The 18,066-nt window shown below is 37.0% G+C and overlaps 1 protein-coding gene across 11 annotated transcripts in view; it reads right to left on the bottom strand.

The window, feature by feature from the left end:
• Nucleotides 1–18,066, bottom strand: part of CSNK1G1 (casein kinase 1 gamma 1) — a 183,341-nt gene that overhangs the window by 71,956 nt on the left and 93,319 nt on the right. For all 11 annotated transcript variants that reach the window (XR_006704063.1, XM_045447923.1, XM_045447922.1 and 8 more), the window contains exons 3-4: nucleotides 13,828–13,868; nucleotides 7,346–7,415 (exon numbers count right to left, since the gene is read on the bottom strand). Coding sequence is in view for 10 of the 11 variants with exons in the window: in XM_045447923.1 (XP_045303879.1) it covers nucleotides 7,346–7,415; nucleotides 13,828–13,868 (111 nt within the window). In the remaining variant the exon portion in view is untranslated. The remainder of the gene's footprint in view (nucleotides 1–7,345; nucleotides 7,416–13,827; nucleotides 13,869–18,066) is intronic.

Here is an 18,066-nt window from a genome sequence, read left to right as displayed (position 1 = left end):
GATGACATATAAAACCATTCTCTCCTAGAAATCTCAAAATCGTAAAGTCTGATAAGCTCTATGAACATGGTCTTTATTCACAGTATAAAGGTTTCAGTGGGTGAAATGGCTTGCATAGGGTAGCACTGAACTTCTCCGTTGTACACACAGCATATACATTCAACGTAAGTGATTAATTTACTATGGAAAGAAATGCTTCAAAACCTAGATTGCCCAAGACCATAAAAGGCTTTGGAAGTAACAAAGGCAGCCTTCTAAAGCATAAAATTTGAGGGCACAATGTGAAACAGGAAATCCTACTCTTTCATGGGAGGGGGGGGATAGTTCTGGGCCTTTGCTTCAGTTAAAAACACTCTAACGACTATCTTCTACCACTCTATTATAATTAGGTAAGGGATAATGGGTGGAAGTCCCCAGGAATCTACTAGGGATATGTGTATGTATACACACAAGAAAAAAGTCTGTGTAAAAACATTCCTAGTTCAGGTGTGCCTACCCTGTGACTGGGTAAGTAAGTTACCAAACTCCCCTGTGCTCAAAAATGGGAAAAGTGAAACATAACCAACCATATGAAGTACCTACTGGATACTTAAGTTCACTTATTTTCTCGCCCAATAAGATTTTGGCTGGACTTTGTTACACTGTGAAACTGCAGTAAGTATCTTGTTGTCTTTTTATTTATTTATTTATTTATTTATTTATTTATTTATTTTATTTTTTTTTTTTCAACGTTTATTCATTTTTGGGACAGAGAGAGACAGAGCATGAATGGGGGAGGGGCAGAGAGAGAGGGAGACACAGAATCGGAAACAGGCTCCAGGCTCTGAGCCATCAGCCCAGAGCCCGATGCGGGGCTCGAACTCACGGACCGCGAGATTGTGACCTAGCTGAAGTCGGACACTTAACCGACTGCGCCACCCAGGCGCCCCACTTGTTGTCTTTTTAAATTTGAGGATTAACATCTCCTTTACAAGACAGCCAAAGTAGAATGCTCATTAGCAGATTAGAATAGCTGCTGAAAATCCAGGACATGGCAGCTCAGGCTTAGATCAACTATGACATGACATTTATCCTCAGAGTCCCTAAGATTTTTCCCAGGCAGGCTGCTGGGTGGAAATGGAATTAACTGTTTAAGCAGAGCAAAGGGAGTTCCTCCACTACCTTCAGGATCTCTCAATACAATTAAGAAGGGTGCAGAAGCAAAGAGACTATTGTAGTGTCTGTCTGTATTACATTTATGCCTTTCAAAATGTCAAGTGAAGTGATGAGAATTTACCATACCCTACTCTAGTACTTTCTCTAAAAAGGCCAAAGTTATTATTCAAAACCACTGTTCCTAAGAAATAGTTAACTCTGAGAACATTAATAGATGGCAACTTTATAGCTCCTTCTGGTGAAGTCAAAGGTCTCCACCCTATTTTATTTATTTGCATTCTCATTTCTCTATCTGGAGTCCTCTTTTCTTGCCATTTGCCTACTCTTCCCTTCCCCATCCTTTTTCATTTGTTCCTGCCCTTGCTCACGCCTTCCCTCTCCCTCCTTTTCTCTCCTGTCACTTTAGCTGCATGCTTGGTTCTGGTTTATTCATCTTTTATTAATTTAGCAAACATACACTAGGCCTTTACCATATGACCAGTCCATATGTAGCTATGAATCTTCAGGCTCATACTGTCCCCTCTCTCATGTTTAGGCCTCCTATCTGTTTAGGCCTCTGGTTTTGCCCATCTTGGCCTCAAATGTGTCATCCACCAAGTCTATTCCTTTGTGTTAGGATACCAGGAAAAGTGCTGTACTGGATAAAGGATTAGTGGGCTGGGAAATCTTAAAATTGATGATGTATATATATAAATATATGTATATTATATATACACACACACACACACACACACACACACACACACACACACATACACACACACACACACTCTCCTAAGTAAAAGGACCCTGAGAGCACAGGGAAACTAAAAACAATCTCATAACATGAACATGAGTTTGGGACTTACCCATAATGACTATAACACAATTACCACAATGTCGATGATTTAAAAAAATGAAAAGAAAACAAGATGGTTACTTTCACCTGCTGACTGCAAAGGTTGCAGACTTTAATTATCATGATTAAATACTAATGTTCTCTCTTATGAAGCCCGCCCATTGTATCAAACAAATACTAAAGCAACTAGGAGGGCAAGCAAGTTCCAGGGAATCCAGAGTCGATTTTTAAGCCATGACTCCTACTCTTATATATTCAGAACAATCTATAGAAGCTAAATATGAAAGGAAAAGCATAAATGTGCTCACTGCCAAAGCCCTCTGTGCTTTGAAAAATCAGAACACAGTGATTTAAGAAGGAATGAAACAAAAATAAGACAAAACTGAAGGAATTATTTTCCAACAGTGAAGAATATAATACTTTTTCATAGTTAATCCTTACATACCATTGCAGTTTCACACTTAAAAAATACTGTTTTTCTTTGTAGTAACTTTGGAAATCCTCCAGTAATCTCAGACTCAATGAGTACAACCACAATATGCAAATAAAAATCTACCCCATCCCCAGCCATCTCATTATGTGAAAACACTAGGTAATGTTCCCATTTTGATTCACTTGGCCATTGGAAATTCACTTTGGCAGGGTTCTATTTATAATGTAATTAACTTAAAATTTTTTTTCTATCTTTTGAAACCAAGGAAGTTACCAAGCATAAATATCTGCACCAGGATGTTTCTTGTAGAGTAACATGTGATTTTTAAAAAAAATTTTATTCAATCTTAGGTTCAAATAGTTTTTTTAAAAAGTCACGTATTCTAACCTTCTACCCAATGCACAAATCTCCCTCACAATATCCAGAATGCATAACCGTTCAACTTCTGCCTGAAAACTGCCTTTCCCAAAACTATGAGACAAGAAATCCTACTGCATAAAACAGCTTATTCCAGTTCACAATTTGTTTTTCTTCCTACAAGAAAGTGTTTGGAAAGAAAGGAAACAAGACATTATAGCACTTTATTATCATTTGTTGAACTTATGCCTGAAACTGTTAACACGTGGTCCAGGATAAATGGGGACAGAAATGGGTTACTTGGTGATAGAAGAGGAAGGAGGGAGACCATAAATGCACTGCTGCAGTCTTTTAAAAAACTAGATGTTATAATAATAATAATGATGATGATGATGATGATGATACATAATCAGGGGTAAAATGCAAAAATAAAAAAGGATTAATTTAAAAACTTAAGAGTGCCACCACTTTCCATTTCTAATCATACTCTTCAAAGGTAATCATTATTAAATTTTTGTATATCCAATCAGATATTTTCTATGCTCATGTGGACATAGCTGTACTATATACGTATTTCTTATTATACTATACAAACATGACACTAGACTGTTTTGTAAACCTTTTCACTTAAAAATATATTGGGGCATCTTTCCATATCAGTACATAGGGCTCTACCTTCTTTTTACTAGCTAATTTCACAGGTATAAATATACCATTTATTTATCCAGATCCATAGTGATGACATTTAGATTACTTCCATACTATTCTAGTTGTTATACAAAGCCAGAATTTATCCTTCCTAAAATTTCTTTCGATAATTTCTTTTAAATCATTTGGAATAAACCTAACCTACCATTTAATAGCTCTTTAAACATTTGAAAATCACCATCATATGGGGGAAATGGGAAACTAAATATAAGTGTTGAGCTCTAATATCAGAAATCAATAGGGGAAAGGATTTCCTCAAATAAAAACAATCTAAATGTCTGACAACACAAAATAGTCGGTGGGTGCCTACATTATGGCCTATGAAGAAGATGGGCTATTACACAATTATTAGAAACATAAAGACTCTGCAGCATTACAATAAATGCTGTAATGCTAAATGAAAGAAGATGTAGTTACAGGTAACTGAGATTAACCATGAAACATGTCTGCAAATGAAGAGATATTCAAATGAAATGTAGCGGAGTTAGGGTAGTAAGAGCATGGATCATTTCTTTTCAAAATATCTTTTCATATTTTATAATTTAATTTCTACCATGAATGAAAAAAAATGATAGCTATTATGATGATCAAGATGATCATTCTCAGTTTCAAGGTCCTCTTTACTTTCTTCCCTGATTATCTTGGAGATACCAATCGTCATAGTAAATAATCAGGTCTTGAAATTTCTTGATGGCAAAGTTACAATCAGCCAACAAAGCATGAGGTGTGACTGCCCACAAGAGAAAAGAATGGAATGGAAGGGAAGATGGTAGAGATCAAAGAAGGGACAGTCAGGAAGAGCTCCAGCTTAAATTGTGTTCACAATCATCTAGCGCCACCATTCTATCTTCGTATGAATAGGGAACTGATTATGAATTTCCAGATCATATCATATGGTCAGGGCAATGGGGTCAAAAACCCAAGGTAATGATTAAGACCTGGATACTTAAGAAGGAAGAAATGGTCACACTCTCAAGCCATTATAAAAGTTCCTATTTCAGAAATTTAAAGTCTCAGGGAGCCTAGGTAGCTCAGTTGGTTAAGCGTCCGACTCTTGATTTCGGCTCAGGTTATGATCTCACAGTTCATGAGTTTGAGCCCAGTGTCGGGCTCTGCACTGACAGTGTGGAGCTTGACTGGGATTCTCTCTCCCTCACTGTCTGCCCCTCTCCCTCCCAAAATAAGTAAATATTAGAAAAAAAAAAAAAAAGAAATGTAAAGTCTCACAACATGGTCAGAATAGCATTTTTTAATTTAAAAGCATTCATTCCTCCCCCAAAAATTCATCCATTTTAAAGGACTGATTAATTCCTTGAACAAATCTAAGTCACAGTGCGTTTTTTTTTTAAAACTATTCCTTGTCATGATACCCAAATATTTTGCAAATCACTGGCGTATGATGAATAATGACAGACGAACACTAGTGCATAAAAACAACAATTAGATTATTTTGGTCACTGTGTGCCTTTGGCATGAAAGGTTGTTTATTTACAATGCCACATCACCTTGATTCTGAAGAGAGTGGCATATAAGCTCTGGCTGGTTAAACATTAACTAGTGATGAGTCACATTTGCAGCTGGAACTCACTCTAGAAAAATAGGGAGAGAAATGTTTGTGCTTGTAAGTTAGAACTAGGAGTTCATGCCCTTATTTATTTATTCATTCATTCATTCTTTATTTTTGAGAGAGAGAGGCAGAGCATGAGTGGGGGACGGACAGAGAGAGGGAGGGAGGGAGACACAGAATCCGAAGCAGGCTCCAGGCTCTGGGCTGTCAGAGAGAGAGAGAGGGAGACAAAGAATTCAAAGCAGGCTCCAGGCTCTGAGCTATCAGCACAGAGACCAATGTGGGGCTTGAACCCATGAACCGCGAGATCATGACCTGAGCTGAAGTTGGACGCCCAACTGAATGAGCCACCCAGGGACCCCCATGCTTACATTTATAATAAGACATGGTCAAATCCTGTCTACTTTCTTGTCAACTGATTTACTTTCAAAATAAATTTTCTTTTTTGGCCATCCTCAGGAAATATTTTTATTAATAACTTGGCAAAAATCTAAAAAGGCAAAAACTTATCAAATCTTCCTAACTTTTTTCTGTCACAAAAATACTTCCTAACTACCTACTATGTGAAAGAACTATGTTAGGACTTGAGATAAACTTGAGACACAAGGGTGCAGAAGAGACAAGCCTTGTTCTCGGGAGCTTATGGTCTTATTGCAGGGCTGGGGGATGGAATGTGTAATTACAATTAAAGAACATTCAATATGTAATCACCAGTAACAGAATCAAGACTGAAAAATATCCCAATATGGCATTAAAGATGTTTAAGTGCTCAAAATCAATTATATTACCACAAAATTCAGAAAGCCTGGGTTGATGCCAACATATATATATATATATATATATATATATATATATATATATATATATATATATATAAAAGAGGTAAAGGTTCCAGTTGAGTAAAACTCCATAAAAGCATAAAGGTCAACTAGTGAAATGGCTGTTAAAATAGCTCATCTAAATTAATAGAAATATCATAAATGAGTTGTAATAATTGTCACCCTGAAATTTATAAAAACACGAACAACATAACAGCTAACTTTAAGTAAGTTCAGTTCTGGGGGGCACCTGGGTGGCTGAGTTGGTTGAGCATCTCACTCTTGATTTTGGCTTGGATCATGATCCCATGGTTCATGGGATCGAGTCCTACATTGGGCTCTGCTCTGACAGCAAAGAACCTGTTTGGAATATTCTCTCTCTCTCTCTCCCCACCCCCCCCCCCATTGTGTACGCTCTCTCTCTCAAAATAAATACACAAACTTAAAAAGGAAGTTTAGTTCTGGAAAGACAAGCCTCAAGTTATACATATGTCCTGCAAACTAAATGAACAAACATATAGTAAGAAGCTATTGTGAGTAAGAACTCATTTTAGGTTCAATGAAAGGCAAATGCCTATCGTGGCCTTGCTAGGTTAGGACTATGGCTGATTACTGTCACAGTCTGTATGTAAGACAACTTGAATAACACTGTGTGGCTATTATATAATTCTATATATTCTAGGAAGTGAAACTCAAATTCCTTCAATAGTACCTTCAATAAGTGGTACTTGAAATAAAAACATGCTTCAGTCATTCAGGTAAAACCATCACACTGTAGAAAGCAAAAAGTAGAGGAATGTCTAACTAATGTCAAACAATGAAACTAGTGCTGAACAATTTCATCTTCTGCAAGCAATATCCCATAGGTACAACCTCCTTAGGGTTGGTAACATTTGCTTACTCAAGATATTTTCCTGGAAGCCAGTAAGATATTTCAGAAATTAGATTTTTTAGATAAAAAATAGGCACGTTTAAAAAATATATATAAACTTAATTTTAAAAACTCCTCAAAGGTCTTAGGTTATTACAATAACATAAGCGAGGTCTTTCAAATGGATAAAATGACAATGTTATGGTATTTCAGAACATGTATTTTAGTAGATCCTCAAAATAGATACGTAGTCTCACTATGATAAAATATTGTTTGCAAATTACCAACCCCTCCTCTTTTCTTTTGGTGTAAAGAAATGAGAAGAGAATGAAATTACCATAAAGCAACACTTCAAACCAGTGTGTTTCAGGTGGTTTGTGGTCACAGTCATGGCATCATAAATCCCCAATCAAATGACCCTCCAGGAGTCAGAGAGCAAGTAGCTTTAGTTGACTGTGTTTAATTACCTATCCAGCAAGCAGGGGAGATACATGGTCTGGTAAAAAAAAAAAGGTCCAGTAGACAAGAAAATGTGCATACTTTTGGTCTTTCAGCTAAGCTATAGGCTAAGTACATGGAGAAAACAGACTTGACTTACCTGCACTGCCGAGCTGTTTATAAAACCTGTATTCTAAATGAAGCTGTGGAGCACGTGATTTTATTGGTTCCTGAAACCCAAGAAGAGAAATTGTGATCAGATTTAGACAAATAAAAAAATTTTCCATTCCTAGGTTTTCAAAGTAAACCAGGGCCAAGACCACTTAGTATCTTAGAGATGATATCCATATATGATAGCATTTTCTTACCACAATTTCTCTTTGAAAGCACAGCTAGGGAAGGATGAAGGTGAAGTATATACAATCCCTTCCATGGATATTTAAATACACATACTCTGTATGAGCCATCATTCAACAACAGCTCCCTCACCAAGAAGTATTCTTCTGAAATACATTCTCCTAGGAAACCAGATGCCAAACCTTTTAATTAAATACCAGCATGTATTCCCTGCTTGTTTTATTATGAATTTTGGGTGATAAATAGGTTTATTATTTTTAGAAAAATGACATATGCTCAGAAAACAATTTCAAATACACAAAAATTAGGAAGAGAGTAAAAATAATCTGAGATTCTATCATTTTAAAGAAAAGCACTATTAATGTTTTGGTGAATGTCCTTCCAAATATTTATTCATACACATATTTATATGTAATATATACTCAAAAATATATTTAAAATAAATGAGATCATAGTATATTTGCTCTTCTGTAGTGTATCTTTAAGTTCAACAATGTAATAATGACATCTATCCGTGGCCATACATAGCTTTATATAATTTTTTAAGTAGGCTCTGCACCCAATGTGAGGCTTGAACTCACAATCCTGAGATCAAGAGTCACATGCTCTACCAAGTGAGGCATCCAGGTGCCCCATAAAGCTTTATATAAATTTTAATGGCTGTAGTATTTTTGTGTATGCGTGTGTGTGCACGTGCACATGCATACATGCACATACCATAATTTTCAGACATCTTGGACTGTTTTCAGCTTTCATTATTACAAATACAGCTGTTGGAACATTATATGCATATTTATTTTTACACTTAAGAGAGTTAAAGATTGTAATTGCAATTAAAATATGTATCTTTAATCAATATGATGTTCAAGTTTACAAAAACAGAGTTTTCTAAAGCCCTTGGAGATAAAACAGCCAAATTTACCAGGTCATTTTGTTCTACATTGAACTTCAAGAACTGGCTGGTTAATTATTCTCAACTGACTGTATAGTAGACTAGTTAGCAAGAAAATCAAACATTACCCTAGAAGACTGATCTACGTACCCTTTAGGATAGCTATTATCAAAAACGCAGAAAGTAAGCGTAGGTGAAGATGAGTAGAAATTGGAACTCTTGTGCATTGCTGGTGGCAATGTGAAATGGTATAGTTATTATGGAAAACAGTATGGTAACTTCTCAAAAAATTAAGCAGAATTACCACATGATCTAGCAATTCCATTTCTGGATATATACCTGAAAACACTGAAAGTGGAGACTCAAACTGATATTTGTACACCTGTGTTCATAGCGGCATTATTCGCAATAATCAAAAAGTAGAAGCAACCCAAGTATCTATCAACAAATGAGTAAACAAAATATGATTACCTTTAGTTCTACACATACGTAGAATATCATTCGGCCATAAAAAAGAAAGACATTCGGACATATATTACAACATGGATAAAACTTGAAGACATTGTGCTAAGTGAAATAAGCCAGACACAGGGCGCCTGGCTGGCTCAGTCAGAAGAGCATGCAACTCTTTCTCAGTGTCTTGAGTTTGAGCCCCATGTTGGGTATAGAGATTACTTCAGAATAAATAAACTTGGAAAGGAAAGGTGAAAGGAAAGAAAGGAGAAAGGAGAAAGGAGAAAGGAGAAAGGAGAAAGGAGAACGGAGAACAGAGACGGAGAAAGGAAAAGGAAAAGGAAAAGGAAAAGGAAAAGGAAAAGGAAAAGGAAAAGGAAAAGGAATCTGCCAGACACAAAAGGACAAATACTGCATGATTTCACTTATATGAGGTACCTAAAGTAGTCAAATTCACAGAGAGAAAATTCAATTGTGGTTGCCAGAGGCTATGAGGGTGGGGATGGAGAGTCAGTGTTTAATGGGTACAGAATTGTAGTTGAAGAAGATGAAAAAGTTCTGGAGATGGTGGCAATGGCTGCACAACAATATGAATGTACTTAATGTCACTGAGCTGTACACTTAAAAATTATTAAAATGGTAAATTCTAGGGGCACCTGGGTAACTCAGTTGGTTAAGCATCCGACTCTTGATTACTGCTCAGGTCATGACCTCAGAGTTCCAGGGTCTAAGCCACTGCTTGGGATCCTCTCTCTCCCTCTCTCTCTGCCCCTCCCCTGCTTGTGCTCACACTCTCACAAATAAAAACTCTGAAAAAAAAATGATAAATTCTAGATACAATTCTCTATCAGATATGCGAGTTTTAAATATTCTCTCCCATTCCATGGGTTGCCTTCTCACAATGTTCAGAGTCCTTTGATATATAAAAGTTTTTAATTTTTATGAAGTCTAATTTATCTTTTTTCTTTTCTTCCTTGTGCTTTTTGTATCATATCAAAAAAATCACTGCCAAATCTAATGTCATGAAGCTTTTCCTCCAAGTTTTCTTCTAAGAGATTTATAGTTTTGGCTCTTACATTTAGGTCTCTGATACATTTTGAGTTAATTTTTTACATAGGATACAAGGTAATGGTTCAACTTCAATGCATGTGGATATCTGATATTCCCAAAAACATTTGTTGAAAAAACTGTCCTTTCTCAGGGGAATGGTTACTTGTCCTCTTTTTAAGACAAGCTCAAAGAAAGGAGATCCCACAGCTTCCCTTGACAATTTATGCTGACGTTTTAACACATTTCACGATTTCAAAGGTATTTTAAGTAGTTTAAATCTCTACTACCAAAACTTAAGTCTATTTCTCTTTTGTCCTCAACAAGATAAAATAGCTCTTCAATAACCTGTGAATACTGTAACAACTATCCTCAAATTACAAAACTATTCAATCATTTCTTAGACATCTCTTATTGAGGCATAGTAATTTCAATTCCTTTAACCTTTCCTCATTGGTCCTATTGTTTGAGTTCTTTGATCATCTTTGAAAGTTCTTCCTGCACCCACTTGAAGTTTTTGCATTTTTCTCAAGAAATAGAATCCATAAATCAGAGAATTCAGAAGTTCCTTCAAGTTATCTAGTCTATCCATTTGCTTCTAGGAAGGTTTTTCTAAATAAATTCAGGCAGGCTAAAATAGTTCATACCCCTAATGAGCTCTATGAAAGAACACATATCCTTTGATTATAAAATCAGCAATCATCAGAGTTGGGAGTTCAAGCTTCTCAAGATTCTTGTAGTCAAAAGAAAAAGTACATAAAGCTAAGTACACTCTAAATAATCACTTCTTTATTCATCTCTCTCTTCAAATAGGAAAGGATCACTCTGGAGAGTCTCCATCTGGTTTTAGATCTTCCACTGGAGCACCATTAAAGCAGCCAATTACAGAATTTGTCCTTCAGAACAATTGCTAATAATTCACAAGAACCCCAACAGAAACAGTGACAACAAATTAATATGGAAGCAGAGGTTGATCATTCTGTATGGTTTTTCTGGAGAAAAATGGAGCAATGAATGAAAAAGCCACAGATCCTTCTTCAAACATAATACTCTAAAACTTCACAGTAGATGCTGAGATAGGAAATATTTGACCTGATGTTGGGTAACTAAGCTAGCAGATTGAAAAAGCAAAAACTCTTTAGAGTTACAAGGCTGAACGTGGGCATGCATATCACATATATTCGGACAGCAGGAGCTTTTCATCATAGATGAAAGTGTTACTCCCTTCAAGCCAACCCCTTTAGCATATAGTTGAAGACTGCTCAGACAACTGAAGCTTCAAGGTGCTCTCCTGGAAGGACTATGAATACAGGACATTGTAAACACTAAATCTACATCTTGTGGCAGGCAGCAAGATTAACAGCATAAAGTGATTTTTTTTTCTTTTTTTTTTTTTTTTTTAACAATTGTTAGAAAACTGTTAAGGGGCACCCAGGTGGCTCAGTCGGTTGAGAGTCCGACTTCGGCTCAGGTCATGATGTCACAGTTCGTGAGTTCGAGCCCCGCGTCAGGCTCTGTGCTGACAGCTTAGAGCCTGGAGTCTGCTTCAGATTCTGTGTCTCCCCTCTCTCTCTGCCCCACCCCCACTCATGCTCTGTCTCTCTCTGTTTTAAAAATAAATAAAACATTAAAAAAAAAAAAAATATATATATATATATATATATATATGTAAAAGAAAGAAAACTTCTGTTAAAAAGAACCTGGGAAATCTTGGTGATGGGGGTAAAGGAAGGGCTCATTATACTATTTTATATTGTGTATGGTTTTTTAAAAAGGTTCCTCCAAATCTAATAAACAAGAGCCCAAAACGAAGATCTAAACAAAGTGGAAGGAAAACAGTATCAGCAGGGCTTCCTTGTATTTCTGTGCCAGATGCTGATTACATTTCCACAGAGGGCTGGCTATTTGCCAGAATCACAGTTATTCTGGAACACACATGTCTGCCTGAAATCCTAAACCGACAGCAGACGGCTACCTTGCAGGACAATAATGCTTAAGGCAAATTTTGCTGTTACAATGAAAAGAGCTCAGTTACTGCCCTCTTATCTCCCATGGAGAACACAGCCCAACAGCAAAAGAGGAGACCCACAGACAAGATTGCTATCCTACAAAAAGTCTTTATTTAAGATTTATTTCAAAGAGAAATGAGCTCCTGAGACACACCATACTAGATGACATGAGATCTACTTTTAGCCGTTATTCTAGGCCATACAAAGTAGAATAAAGTTTAATAAACTGTAAGTGAAATGCAGTGATCCGTCATGTCAACAATACATTATATAAGCTTATCTAACTAGGTTGACTAGTATGAACTTGGAAGAAGAAATATAGATAGAAAAAATTGCCCCTAACAAAAAGGCTCTGGAGAGGTCTGGATAAATAAAGGGACAGTAACAAATATACAGAATTGAGACAGTATTTTCAAGTGTTTCAGGAGCTACTCCTGGTTGCTAGTCCAACCTACCAAAGTCGTAAAACAGAAAAAGTAAAAAAGCAGATGAGCTAGAGAACACTTTTACAGAACCAAATTCCTATAAATAAAAACTATGGTGGGGCGCCTGGGTGGCTCAGTCGGTTAAGCGTCCGACTTCGGCTCAGGTCATGATCTCGAGCTCTGTGAGTTTGAGCCCCGTGTCGGGCTCTGTGCTGACAGTTCAGAGTCTGGAGCCTATTTCAGATTCTGTGTCTCCCTCTCTCTCTGGCCCTCCCCCATTCATGCTCTGTCTCTGCCTCAAAAATAAATAAACATTAAAAATAAATAAATAAAATAAAAATAAAAACTATGGTTAATCCTTTGATATTCAATCTGAGACAATGGTTGGCCTGCATTGTTACAGTATTACCTGTCTTCCTGCTCCCATTTCTCTAAAAAGAGTTCCAAGTCAACAAACAAAACCCTTGGTTCCCTAGCAGCTACCTGCTCTAAGCCCTGCTTCTGGTCTACATCTTTGCAAAGAAACCAATCTGATAACGTCTGATAGTTGTCTTCACAAAACACCTCTGACTCCTCCACAAAATGACAAGCTCAATCCACACACACAGCAGGTGTGGATGTGGTTAAGTGCAATTCGTTAGAAAAGAACAGCACTACTACAATTATCACAAGATACTTCCTTCAACCATTAACTCCTGTCTTCCAATTAATAAAGGCCCAAACTGGCTGCAAATCCTGGGAAACTTACCAGGACAAACATTTACACAGTTTCATAGAAACTAGTCATATGACATATTTCATATGACTAGAAATGATTATGTATCAACCTTAAATATAAAATAAAGAATTTTCTCCTAAAATTACTATTCCTCAAAAATAATACACATTTTTTAAGAGGATGCTATCTTTAATGACTAGGTTAGTTATTCATTACTGCTGACAAAACCAAGTGAACTTTTTGCTTTGAATTTGACAAGATGTGTTTTTCACATTTGACGGATATTTAAGGCAATGAATTGATGATCAGATTTGGTCTTCTAGTAAGTATATTAATAAATAAATACCTTACATTTTAAAAATGGATCAGTCAAGCAAAAGAAAATATAACATTTCCGATGCTTTTATCTTTTAAAATAGCACTATGAAAGGTACAAACCGCACAGAAATTACTAGTCTTCCAGTAATTTTTTTTTCTTCAAGCTATTTTTAATAACGATTTTTTGATGCAACTGTTGCTACAAGTATAGTTGGCATCATCTAACTATAGAGTGTTATACAGTGTGCAGTGATTCATCACTATAGCACTATATACGGTTAAAGGAAAATGACTATGTGGGACCATATGCAAAAGAAAAAAACATTACTATTTTTGTGAATGCTTACAACTATTTCCTGTGAAAAGATATGTGAAGGGTGAGGGCACCAAAATATAATTACTACAAACATAGATTCTACTCACCAGTTTGATAGCTACATATTCATTGGTGTAGAGATTTTTACCTAGGGGAAAAGCAGAATGTATATGTTTTAGTGACATTTATTTTGGGAAATGCAAAGCAAAATCTTAGCTTACAGGGTCATGAGAAAGGTCACGTTCCCAACGCTATTCACATATATGAAACATGATTTATAAGCGAAAAGCTAAAGAAATAATGAGACCCAGTAAGACAAGAATAGAAACCACTTGAGAATTTGTAAATTTAAGTTAGACGTGAGAACTTAGAAAAAAGAAAACAAGTCTCCTCTCTCTCACACACGTTTTGTTATTTATTATTTCCCGACAACTAAGCCATGAAGCAAACCAAGAAGTGCCAGAATGTCAAAGATGCAGAAATTTTAACTCTTGGCACAATAAACACAAACCCTCACTTTTTAAACTAACAAATGGGAATTATAGATTATTTGTCACTGCCCTAAAACTTACCTACTGTCTGTAAGTAGATGACTCTCAAAGCTGTTTGGCTTTTGCACCACAACTCTAGCTCTTTATATGCAGAAAACGGCTCTCTACCTGCATAACTTAAACATCTCAAGTTCTTCCTGAAATAGTAAGGATTATTTCTTCTCAACTTCTCTACTTCAATAAGTGGAATCAATAGTCTCCTAGACATCTAGAGGAAGTGCCTGGAGTGAAGATGAGGATGAGGATGAAGGTAGCAATTACCCACTTTGTGAGCTCATACTACATGCTGGCTATGTAGCTATCTTCACCTCCCCACCTCTACTCATTCTTAAAGGCAAATTTTAATTCCTCCAGAGTGTTTAGTGTATACCATGTGGTTTAGCCACTGCACTGGACTTCATATTTCTTCTTATACATTTGTCCTATCTTAATCAGCTAGACTATAAATATCTTGAGGGTAGGAAATATTTATCCAGCAGTTCTCTCAATGCCTCATCGACTGTTCTGCACATCACAGACACTCAAAACAAACACTGACTGATGAAAAGTTATCAGCACATATAATTACTTTTTAAATAACACATAGAAGTAAAGGTATTTACACACACATACACACACACACATAACGTACATGGCTAGATATAAAGGCATGGAGAAGGATATACAAAGATGTACATTAAAGACAGATACCATATGTTTTCAATCTTATGTGGATCCTGAGAAACTTAACAGGAACCCATGGGGGAGGGGCAGGAATAAAAAAAAAAGAGAGAGAGAGGTTAGAGTGGGAGAGAGCCAAAGCATAAGAGACTCTTAAAAACTGAGAACTGAGGGTTGATGGGGGGTGGGAGGGAGGGGAGGGTAGGTGATAGGTATTGAAGAGGGCATCTTTTGGGATGAGCACTGGGTGTTGTATGGAAACCAATTTGACAATAAATTTCATATATAAAAAAACAAATATAGAAAGATATACATTAAGGTATTAAAATGACTATTTCTTAAACACACACACACACACACACACACACACACACACACACTCACTCTTTATCTTGGAAACAAAAGGCTGCTTACAATACTATTTTAACCAAGATCTAAACAACAGGCAGCCCTTTGCAAACTATACCATTATACTTTTAATAAGGCTATCAGGTTGTTGAGCACCTTTATGTGTCAAAGAGTACACTAATTTAGGAATAACTTTTGTGTGCAAGTAACATAATAAAGAGGATGTGCCGAATGCCAGAGAAATACCTAAGATACCATTAAAGATGAACAACTTCTTTTTTAAAGAAACCAAAGTAGAAAACAGGTATTTTTTCCCTATATATTAATTGCATTCAGCTTCTAAAAGTCAATTTGTGTTTCTGATTAATCTTCCCACCAAAAACGTTTTTAAAAATGTATCTGATGAAATTGTGAAAAGGAAACTAATAACTGGGAGAGGAATAGATGAGGCAGAAACAGCCAATGGAGGGAAATTAAAGTTCCCTGCATGTACAAAATTAAATTTTATTTTCTGTTTAAATAAACAAAAACAAAAAACTTCAGCTTAGCCACAGACTTATCTCACACCAGGTACAATTCTGCATAAAGATTTTTCAGGATAGCCCTTCCTGGCACAGTATAAGCATTATTATTGTGACCCCAAATCAATTCTGGCACAAGGCTGACCCTAAGAACTTAGTATTACTTAGAGAAAAAGTCAATTTCAAATTGTAAGTATGTTTAGGAGTCTTTCTGAATTGGACACACCCTCCCGCCAGTTTTTACAGTGAGAATTCCTATGGGAGGCAGGGGTACCAAAATTCATCCCTCACTCATTTAAAGTATAACATGCCATTAGTGTCGGAGATAACTTAATCTTTGAAGTATATGTGTGAAGTAACAGATCTTTAATTCCATAGATACAACATTTAAAGTGAAGTATGGTAGTGGTAGAAATGTAATAGAGTAACCAACCTAGATTCTGATCTGTGAGCAAGAAAAGAAAGAAGGCAATTCAGGAGTTCTCAGGAAATAAATTCTTTTCTTTTTATCTTCCCTCTATGTCCTTCCCCCAAGAGTCTTAAAAAATGAGTAGGATTTTATTTTATTTTTTTTTTCAACGTTTATTTATTTTTGGGACAGAGAGAGACAGAGCATGAACGGGGGAGGTGCAGAGAGAGAGGGAGACACAGAATCGGAAACAGGCTCCAGGCTCTGAGCCATCAGCCCAGAGCCCGACGCGGGGCTCGAACTCACGGACCGCGAGATCGTGACCTGGTTGAAGTCGGATGCTCAACCGACTGCGCCACCCAGGCGCCCCTGAGTAGGATTTTAAATAGCTGAAGAAGGGGAGGGGTGCCTGGGTGGCTTAGTCAGTTGGGCGTCTGACGTCTGACTTCGGCTCAGGTCATGATCTCACAGTTTCTGAGTTCGAGCCCCGCATAGGGCTCTGTGCTGACAGCTTGGGGCCTGGAGCCTGCTTTGGATTCTGTGTCTCCCCTCTCTATGCCCCTCCCCTGCTCATGCTGTGTCTCTGTCTTTCAATAATGAATAAATGTTAAAAAAAAAAATTAAATAGTTGAAGAAGCAGAAAAGGCATCCCAAAGCGAAGAAGATGAATGAACAAACAAAAAAGTTACAAAGTAGATGGCACAGTCTAAGAATGATAGGTGGTCTGGGAGTAGATGGACCGTAAGTTGCATTGTGAGGATCAGGAAGTGGTAGGGACAGACAAAGAGGGGTTACAGTAGAAACAGGGCTAGAAAAGTAAGACTCAGTATACATGAGAAAAGTCCTCGATGCCACTTAAAGTTTAAAACAAAGTTTTTGAGTAGGGTAGTGACATGATCAAACCTGTGTTTTGAATAACCACTTGTGAGGAAACATAAATGACCAATTAAAAAAATAAGAGACCAGAGGTAGGGGTAAGCATTTGAATATTTATTACCCATCATATGCAGATATCAGACATCTAAGATGAGTAACACTCAGTTCTCACCCTGCAGAGACTATAATCTAGCTCCTCACACAGGGCCTTGTACAGATGGCACACAAGTTTATTGAATTAATCACATAATGTGATGAGAGTTAAAAGAGAAATATGAACAAGTCAACAGAGGAGCCTGGATGAGGGAGTATAAAGCATCTGGCCACAAGCGGCACTCACAGTAAGTCTCAGAAGGACAGAGGAGAGAATAAAGGGTATTTCATAGTACATAAAAAATACTAATGTCTGGGGCGCCTGGGTGGCGCAGTCGGTTAAGCGTCCGACTTCAGCCAGGTCACGATCTCGCGGTCCGGGAGTTCGAGCCCCGCGTCAGGCTCTGGGCTGATGGCTCAGAGCCTGGAGCCTGTTTCCGATTCTGTGTCTCCCTCTCTCTCTGCCCCTCCCCCATTCATGCTCTGTCCCTCTCTGTCCCAAAAATAAATAAACGTTGAAAAAAAAAATTAAAAAAAAAAATACTAATGTGAATAGTGAGATGGAAACATGATAGAAAATGCACAGAATCTGATATACTGCATGTGGACCAACATGAATGGAGCACAAAATAAATGGAGAAAAATGGTGAGAAGTCAAGTCAGAAAGATCCAATAGGGACAGAGTGTGAATCACCTTGAATGCTAGCTTCTTACCCTAGGGTATGCACAACCAAACATATGTGGAGATGTGCCAGGGCATAAACTATACAAATAAGGCATGCCTTTCCCAGATCCTCACTTTCCTTTGAAGATTTGGGAAAAATCTTTTTTATAGTAAAACAAACTTTTTATATTATAGAAATTGCACAGATTTCTTTTGAAGAAAAA

The sequence above is a fragment of the Leopardus geoffroyi genome, chromosome B3 (assembly GCF_018350155.1).
Source record: "Leopardus geoffroyi isolate Oge1 chromosome B3, O.geoffroyi_Oge1_pat1.0, whole genome shotgun sequence".
NCBI lineage: Eukaryota > Metazoa > Chordata > Mammalia > Carnivora > Felidae > Leopardus > Leopardus geoffroyi.
The sequence above is the reverse complement of the archived record's forward strand: the minus strand, read 5'-3'. Positions and strand labels throughout refer to the sequence as shown.